We start from the raw sequence: 9665 nt of genomic DNA on the forward strand, positions 1-9665 counted from the left end.
AGAAAGATAGCCCTCCTGTCTCAGACAGTTGGTATCTCCTTATCTCTAAGTGCAGGTGCAGAAAGCTCAAGCAGAGGAGCCTATTCACTAGAGGCACAAACAGAGCCCACCCCTCCCAGGATGACGGGCAAATGAAGATGAGACATGGACACACCAAACCATGGAGAGAGACACTGAACGTTTCAGCCAAGACCACGCAGTTCCAGACCGTGATATGCTGTGGCCCCCCACCCCCACCCATGAAGGACTGGTAGAGTTGCCACACAGCTAGTTCCTGAAGAGGTCCCACCCTTGCTCCTTTACCTTGGGCCTTTCTTAGTTGTTGAAGGAGAGTATACGCTGGCAGGACCCACCTGGTCAGCCTCTGCCTGATGTAGGGACAGCCACTAAGGCCCCTTCATCTAGGGCCTTTTATTTTCCACTCAGGGTTTTATTTTCAGAGTTCAGAGGTTACTCAGAGTTTTCCTGAGAGAAAGCACTAGATATATATCATCCATAAATGGTGCTAGGACCCACCAGACCAGATCAGCTCCTCCAAGCCACTCTGGGGAAAGCCAGCATGGGCTATTGCTGAAGTTGTGGGTCTGCTAGGACATCCCACAGAGGCAGGCTGAGTTAGGGGTTCATAGCACACTTACCCCTAGTAAGAGAGACTATCAGAGCTGCAATTCCTAAGCCCAATGCTTTGGTGTGGTGCCACTGGGAGAAGCAGCCAGACAGCTGGCACTCTCTCCTGGACAATGGACTAGAGACTGGCTAAGTGGTTGGGTCACCCTGGAGAAGGACTATAGCCTCGTGGTTGGGTCACCCTGGAGAAGGACTATAGTCACACCTCATTTCTCAGGTGGGATGCAAAGTTGATGCCCTACCACTGTGAAGTGCAAAAGGAAAACACAGACACGAATGAAAGGGATTTATTAGGGATCCAGAGCGAAAGTGTGACATTTGGAGCCACACATACTTCTTCCTGCTGCAGTATGAGAATTCTCAAAACAGTGCCCTCCCCTCGCCCCTCATGTCACCCATGTCCCCAATGTCCCACCCCCATTAATTCCATTCATGCCACAAAGACAGTTAATGGTGTGTGTAAGTTCAACTTACTCAGGTTCTTTGCTCCATAATAATCGTCACTTAACCCAGGGAAGTCCTGATTTCACAGACAGCAAGGACAGAGAGAGGGAGAGGGAGGGAATAGGAAGGAAGGGGAGGGTAGGGGGAGGAGGGAAAGAATTGGGAAGAGAAAAAAAATCAAGAAAAAAGACAAGGGGAAGGAAGAATAGAGAGGCAGGTGAGCATTAGTGACAGAAGTATGAAATACGATGAAGACCTCTAACTACAGTGAGATTAAGAACTTTGCTACAGAAAGAACATCCAAGGTCAGATAAGATATCTGGACTTCCTGCTGCCCAGTTTGTTGCCAGAGGGCCTTACAGTGGACTAGCTTTCTGGGGAAGCCTCCAGCTTTTAGACCCAAAGGACAGGACCAGTGATATTTCAAGGCCTGGAACACCTGCTTTGACCAATTTGTAATTGTAGAACACAGTCTTGGCTTTGCCCCCCAAATCACCATTTCCTTCCTTCCAGGGGTGTGCGAAAGAGAAAGCATCCAGATGTGCCAAGTGGACTGGCAGAATTTTAATCTCTGAGGCAATTTTGCCCAGTACTGACTCGCTCAGTCCAAACCCCTCAGGGAAAGCATCATGTGGTCTGGGTGTGACCTGCAAAGTTGCCCTGAGTTGTACAGACATGGGGTGGGAGTAGTGGGGGTGGGCAGTAGCTCAATTTTTAGAGAATTAGTACTAAACAGATTCAACTCTGTCACCCAACAGGTCTCACGCCACCCCCACCCCACCCCCAGGATGAGCCACTGAGCAGTGAACACCTCCCCAAGTGGGCTCAATGGGGACTCATCTGGTGAACTTTGGCAGCAACTACTTGGGTCTCTGGCTCAGAGCACCTTCTGCTGCTGGCAAGCAGGACTAGCTTTATCTATTGCTTCTTATTGGGTCATCCCAGAATGCTGAGCCATGGCCTCAGTCTGGACAAGGGCACCCATGTATCTACCAGCTGCCACTCCAGACGGCAAAGACCTCTACATACCATGATTATGAATCAGGCAGCAGCTCCCTAAAGATGTTTCCTATCCAACTAGTCTCCTGCTAATCCCAACAGCCTAGGACCTCAAGATCCCTCTGTGGAAGATGGAGGAGTTGCTGGGAAATGAGAGATGTTTACAATTCACATTGAGATGAATGAAAAAATATTTTTCAAGGCTGCCCTGGCATTTAGAAACCTTAGGTTAAAATTTCTGAGGCATATGATAGAGTAAAATGATTTATCAGAATAAAGTGGTTGTTAAAGTTAATTCAGTTCAGTGTTACAACATTTTCTACCAAACCAGCTGTATGTTTCTCAATAAATCTTTCTTTGTATAATGTGGAGCAACAGCCTTTCCATGTCAATTCATTAAAGCACAAAGGATTTCTATGTGGAAATGGGCTCTATACATAGGCTGGGCTGACAGTGAGTGTGCTGAATCCTGTGGGAATCCTATGTGTTTATATGAGCATGGGATTCCAGAATCAGCTCTAACTCCAGGGACCTGGGGGAAAACAGGCTGTTCTCCTGACACAGATGAGTGAAGTTAAGGGAAAGGAAACACAAAAGGAAGAAGCCAGGAGAGCAACACTGAGTACCTTACACCTTGTTCTCTTGAAAAACTGGCTTTCTAACCCTGACACGCTGGCTGCAAACCATTCCTCACCACCACAGCAGAGCTCCATCTGGCACTTCCATCACCATGCCAGAGACTTCCTGGAGGCTGGTCCTGGGACCAATCCCACCTCAGAGCCTCCAACATTCATTCCAAGTGAGGAGCTGAACAAAGGGACCCAACATCTCACTGTGCAGACCAACTTCTGCCCCAATTCTGAAAATAAGCATGTGTGTGCACGTGGGCGCACAGGGGGCCACACACATCATGCTTGGACTCCTCATGAGGGAAGGGGTAACTGTGGGTAAGAGGACGGGGCTGCAAGCGGTCTGCTCTCTGGACTCTGCAGCTACTTACGTTCCTGCATGCTGCTTTCCTGGGCCATGTTTTCTTTGCTCTTGTAAAATGGAAACTTTCGAGAGAGGCGGAAACTCTTTTTACGTTTCGTTTTGATCGACTGTGAAAGAACATGAAGATGGAGGGGAAGGACAGAAGAAGGAAAAAAAAAAAAAAACAGAACAATGGATTTTAAAGCATGCAAGAAAAACTAAAATGGAGACAAAGGTGAGCTAAATAAAAGACCAGCTCTCACAAATGGAGTCTATGAGATTAAATGAAAGTTGATGTAAGAGGGAAATTATGTTTACAGGAAAATGTTGTAGGGATGTTAAGAGGTTTCTACCTAATCCAGAGTCACAGCACTCACTGGTGGCACTCCCTACAGAACAAAGGTCACTGTAGCCTCCTGGACACATGTCCTAAGGTGCCATTGATATACACAGAGTCACCTACTCCATATCTCTCTTCCCTCTACTGTTCCAGAAGTTCTTTGGCCTGTGAAGCTCATAGAAGAAAAGGGTGAATGACTGCCTCACATGATTTGAAGAGAGGTGGGAGCTCTAGGGCTGGCCTTCCTGGCTACATGACAAGGCCAGGTTCTGTTCAGGGTCCCCACAGCTCCGATAGGGTCTGCAGCCAGGGAGACACCTACGAAATGGTTGTATTCTCCCCGAGCAAGTCAGCCTTCCAGATAGTTCAACTCCAATATATCTTCCAGAGCCAGTTACACAGAGGGAAGGAGCACAGACTAGCCATGGACATGAGGTGCTCACTCTCTGCTTTCTGAAAAGCAGTCAATATTCTGATAGGACAGAGCCAGCCCCCTGAAAAAGCAATATTCTTTTGTGCTTCCCAGTTCTCTTATATATCACAGTGAACTTCAAGTCTCTCATCCCTCTTCTCATACTGGCAGTCTGCCCTGGCAACGGAGGGGGTCCCACTTACCCTGTTAGACTCGATCATCCCTGTCCTGGCATGGAACTTCACAGTTTTCAATCGAGCTCTTTCTTTCTTTTCCACCCTATATAGAGTCAGAAAGAAATTCTGTTGCTGCCAGTATATGGCTTTAGCAGTAGGACACAGCAGCCACCTTTTGGCTCAGTGAGTGAAAACCCAATCTTGAGCACCAACTCTCTACCAAAAAAGGAGTAACAAGGCACAGATGCAATTTTCAACTTATAGTATATTCAGAAAATAAGGACCAGCAAGAGGGCAGGAAAGGCCTTGCTCATATCAGGAAAACTTACCTCTTCTTGCTGGGGATCACACCGATCTGCTCACTTTCTCCATGTGGGGTCACCAGTCTTGCCTGCCACCACTCATCATCAGAAGCATTAATGACATGCAGGATGTCACCATAAGAGAAGCTGAGCCCCTGGCTTGGCAGGCAGCTGTCTCGAGTCCGGTCATAATCAAACAGAGCCCTGAAACACACAGTGAAAGTGACATGACCAATATTACCCTAAATGCCAGAGGACTGGCACCCTGGAAAGATAGCATAAGAAGGCTAACCCAAGTGGTACAGACACAGCAGCCTCACAGAGAACCATCAGGAATTCTCCAGGAAACTGCATATCTTCTTAGTCCCAAAATGATAAATATTGGGTCACTGGAAAAGTCATGACAAATTCTTGCATAGAAAAACACAGAAAAAAATGCATCATGAGTTTTCCAAAAACCCAATATATGCCACCTTTTCAAAGAAACACCTTGTCCTCCCAACAAGGGGCACAGGGATCTTTTATGTTTCCCTATCGCCTCCTAATCTTCAGACACAAGGCAGAAGTCCAAAGTAGAAGATGTGCAACAGGCCCTCTCCCTCATCCACATCTTAGGAAACTAGCTGTAGTAATGGGCTTTCTCAGTTTACAAATATATCTTTAAAAAGTATAGTTGAAGAAGGGTCAGCAGGTGGCATAGTGGTTAGTTGTGAGATTCCCACATGGCCAACATTGATTCACATTCCAGACCTGGTGGCTTGAAAATCATGCCAGGTGCATGTGTGTATGTGCCCCAAATCCCAGGAGAATGGAGGAGAAGGAATTGCAGAGAATGGAGGAGAAAGGATTGCAGGATGGCTGGCCATCCTCCCGGGAATGATTTCTCACTTTCCCTTTCACTGTCTGTTTCTGCCCTGCAAATGGCAAAAACCTTAATAAGAAAAATAAAAGTAGTTGAAGATAGGACAAAAAGTTTTAACTATAATACCTAACAATTAATAAGTCCTTCAGAAACACCAAAGAAAGAAAGAGCCCTCTGTCCTAAAGTCAGCCAAGGAAAAAGCAGACACTAAACTACGTAATACCGTTGAAAGGAACCCAAAGGACTGGATGGTGATACAGTGGTGAAACATGACACTCTGTGAGACAAACCCACGTGGGAAGGATCCCAGTTCACGTCCACAGACTTCCCTGAGTACATGCCCATGACCTGTAGCTGGCAAAGACTAGATTATGGCATCAAAACCCTGTTGGGGGTGCTATCTCTATCTCTTTCACTTACGGAAGAAATAAATAAGAAAAGAAAAGAAAAGTCCCCTAGTTCAGTCTTACATTTGGGGAAACAAAGGTTCAAGGAGGAAGAATAATTTGACCTAGGTCACACATCTAACTAACCTAGGACAAAGCCCAGGTCCGCTAATAAGACAAGCTATTGTGCCATGATATAAACAAAGCAGAGTGAAGAGATAAAGGGGAAAGTGGGAGAAGTTGGGGAAGGAGGTACCCCCATCCAAGCTGGTGGGAAGGAAGAGGCCAGCTAGTCTGCAGTCAGAGGTCTTAGGAAATGAGGTTGCAAATAAAGGCCTGGGGCAAATCTTAGAAGGCTGTGAGTGGCCCTAAAAATTTGAGCATAGGGAAGCCACACATGAAAAAAGCCTTAGGAACATAAATCTGATCTCATATACAATGGGATAAGGGCAGGCGTTAGAGACAAATTTAAAGCAAAGCTCAAGCTCAATTCTTCAGGGTCTACTACTGACACCAACTCTGGTGAGGCTGGGCTGATACTTTATACCTGAACCCTCTGCTCAGGGAACAAATTCACCTGAATAAGTTTCTATTTTTCTCATCCAGTGGAATCTCTCCTCACATGAGAGATTTCAGTGAAAAGTTTTTCTACCTGCAACTTGGGTCTGTCTTCATCTTTTCTGTTAACAGAAGTATGTCCATACCTTTGTCCCCATATCCCACTGGCCTGCCCAGAACCCAGTTCCAGGTTTTCCACTTTCACTACTTTCTGTGGCTCAGGTGAAGCTGCAGGTAAATACATTATTCCCCACATGCAAACTCAAATGAAAGACAGAAGGTAGTAAAACTGTGGAGCATGAAAGGCCCATCTACTGGGAACCAGCAGTTAGCGTAATGGCTATGTTGCTGGACTCCCATGTAGTCGACTACGGTTCATGTCCCAGACCCGGTGGCTTAAAACACGCCAGGCGCGTGTGCGTGCATGCCCAAGATCCTGAGAGGAGAATGGAGAAGGGATTGCAGCATGACCATCCCCCCTGGGGGGGTGATTTCTCACTTTCTGTCTCTATGTCTCTCTCTGTCTGTCTGGTGAGCTCACGCGCCCTATAGCGAAAACCTCTCCCCCCCCAAAAAAATAGACCCATCTACTTTTTAAAGTTCTTGATACAGAATCCTTAAAAATCAGTGTCACATGATTTGAAAAATGGAAATACCCAAATTCTAATAAAAAGTCCTTTCTTTCAATTTGCACACTCAATACTGTAAAGAGAAAGGTCTACAGATAAGGAGGTGTCCTATCCATATGGTTCTTTCTGGGCTCTGTTTGGCAGAATCAAATCTGAATATATTCATGCTGACTGGATTCCTAAAGCAAGGAAGGTATTCTGTCAGCTGTTCCTACAGAGAGGAGGCTGATGGACAATCTTAAGTGACAATGAGAAACACTCAATGTCATGCTAGGCTTTAAAGATTAAAACAAATATAGTAAAGAGCCAAACAGAACTTGGATTAAGTATAATTCAGTTTGGATTGGGAAGGAAGACATTAAAATAAATTAGGAGAGATGAGGATTTTTTTTTTTTGGGGGGGGGGGTTTTGAGATTTTTGTTATAGGGCATATGCACTTACCAGAGAGACAAAAAGAGACAGAGAGACAGAAAGCGAGAAATCACCCCCCAGAGGGGATGGTCACGCCACAATCCCTTCTCCTCCATTCTCCTCTTGGGATTTTGCGCATGCGCACACAAACCCTTGGTATGAATTTCAACCCACCAGTCCAGGACTCAAACCACAGGGAGTCCAGCACCTTAATCACTATGCCAACTGCTAGCCCTGATGAGAACGCTTTCATAGAAGATTAAAAGGCAGAATTTACTGGTTTTAAGTTTAAAACACTATATGGGAAGGGACTTCAAAAAGCTTGTTGAAAATATAAGTATGAATTTATTTTAGTGCAAAAATGTTTTGAAATGCATGCATATATATTTTTTTTCATAAAAAGCATGTACCATAAACTTTTTTTTTTGGAGAGGTTTTCGCTATAGGGCACATGCGCTCGCCAGACAGAGAGAGACATAGAGACAGAAAGCGAGAAATCTCCTCCCAGGGGGGATGGTCACGCCGCAATCCCTTCTCTTCCATTCTCCTCTTGGGATCTTGGGCACGCATGCACACGCGCCTGGCGTGAGTTTAAGCCACCGGGTCCGGGACGTGAACCGCGGTCGACTACGTGGGAGTCCAGCGACATAGCCGTTACGCTAACTGCTGGTTCCCCATAAACTTTTTTTTTGACAGAGATTTTTGTTACAGGATGCATGTGCTTGCCAGAGACAGAAAGTGAGAAATCACCCCCAGGAGGTATGGCCATGTGGCAATCCCTTCTCCTCCATTCGCCTTTTGGGATTTTGGGCAGACATGCATACACACCCAATGTGAGTTTTAAGCTGCTGAGTCCAGGACTCGAACTGCGGTCAACTGCATGGGAGTCTACTGACATAATGATTATGCCATCTGCTGGCCCCTAAACTTTTTTTTTAATTTGCTAAAGAGCTTGTACACTTGGTCACGGGGAGAGAAAAAGTAATAAAGCATCCACCATGGGGAATAGTCATGCTGCTATCCCTTCTCCATTTCTCCTCTTGGAATTTTGAACATACACATGCGCGCATGCCAAGTATTTTTTAAAGTTGCCAGGTCCAGGACTCAAACCATGCAGCTAGCCATGAAGGATCCACTTGCCTTAACCACCAAGATCTGGCTTCCATAAACCTTTTCTTTTTTTTTTTTTTTTTTTTTTTTTTCTTTTTTTTAGGGTTTTGCTATAGGGTGCATGTGCTGGCCAGAAAGACAGAGAGAGACAGAAAGGAAGAAATCAAACACACCCCCAGGGGGGATGACCACACCACAATTCCTACTCCTCCATTCTCCTCTTGGGATTTTGAGCATGCACACACATGTGCCTGGTGTGAGTTTAAGCCACCGGGTCTGGGACTCGAACTGCAGTTGACTATGTGGGAGTCCAGCAACATAACCATTACGCCATCTGCTGATCCCAGTGAGAAAGCAAGCCACCAGGTCCTGGACTCAAACCACAGTCGGCCATGTGGGAGTCCAGTGCCTTAACCACTACGCCACCTTCCAGCCCCCGTCATGAACTTTTCAAAGACCCCTCATATATGTTAGCATTTCACAGAACCATGTTTGGTGAATTTGATACAATCATGTTTTCTGGATGCCAGGAAGCCAATTATTAACAATTTTTTAGACATCTGAGGTTTAAGTAAAACAAATATAATAGTTTATTTTTAAGATGAATTTCAGGTACCTTACAATATTAACAGCACACAGTGCAAGCTAAGTAAAAAAAAAAAAAAAAAAAAAAAACAGATCAAAGTCAATAAGAATGCCAGTAGCTACCACTGCATATTGGGAACTGTACTGTTCAGTTTGTTTTTTTAACCACAGCATGTGTTCCTTTTATAATGTTCAAAAATTGTATATCAATTTAAAAAAAAGAAAGAAAGAAAGAAAGGAAGTGGGAAAATAGATATAGCAAGCACTGACTTGAGTCATTTACTTCAGAGGAGGAACATGTTTGGTTCTCAGTTCCCTGGCAAACAAGGCAAAAAGGAGATTGTTTAACTCCAATTTCCCAATAAAAGTGGTACCCAATCTAAATTTTGTTTAATGAATTTACAAATGATGAAGGATCAAGGAATATTGAATAACAGGATAGACAATGCAATTTTTTTTCTAATTGCCAAAGGGCATGGGTATGCAAGAGACAGAGAGGGCAAGAGGAAGAGGAAGAACACCCCACCACCATGGGACATGGTTACACCACAATCCCTTCTCCTCCATCTCTCCATCACATCAGCATTTGGGACACTACACACATGCACCCAGTGTATTTTTTCAAGCCACAGGGGCTGGGATTTCAACTGCAGTGGGTCATGTGGGCTCAGGCTCTCTTGATCACTACGCTATGGGGCCAGCTTGACATTGCATTTTTTTTGGGGGGGGGGAGGTTTTCACTATAGGGCACGTGCGCTCACCAGAAAGACAGAGAGAGACAGAGAGACAGAAAGCGAGAAATCACCCCCTAGGGGAAATAGCCACACTGCAATCCCTTCTCCTCCATTCTC

At 45.3% G+C, this 9665-nt stretch overlaps 1 protein-coding gene across 1 annotated transcript in view; it reads right to left on the reverse strand.

Moving 5' to 3' along the window:
• Positions 1-9665, reverse strand: part of DLG3 (discs large MAGUK scaffold protein 3) — a 74571-nt gene that overhangs the window by 6306 nt on the left and 58600 nt on the right. The window contains 3 exon segments of the mRNA XM_006146135.2: positions 1102-1147; positions 3998-4073; positions 4300-4476. Of these exon segments, the coding sequence (XP_006146197.1) occupies positions 1102-1147; positions 3998-4073; positions 4300-4476 (299 nt within the window).

The sequence above is a fragment of the Tupaia chinensis genome, unplaced genomic scaffold (assembly GCF_000334495.1).
Source record: "Tupaia chinensis unplaced genomic scaffold, TupChi_1.0 Scaffold000165_2, whole genome shotgun sequence".
Lineage (NCBI taxonomy): Eukaryota > Metazoa > Chordata > Mammalia > Scandentia > Tupaiidae > Tupaia > Tupaia belangeri.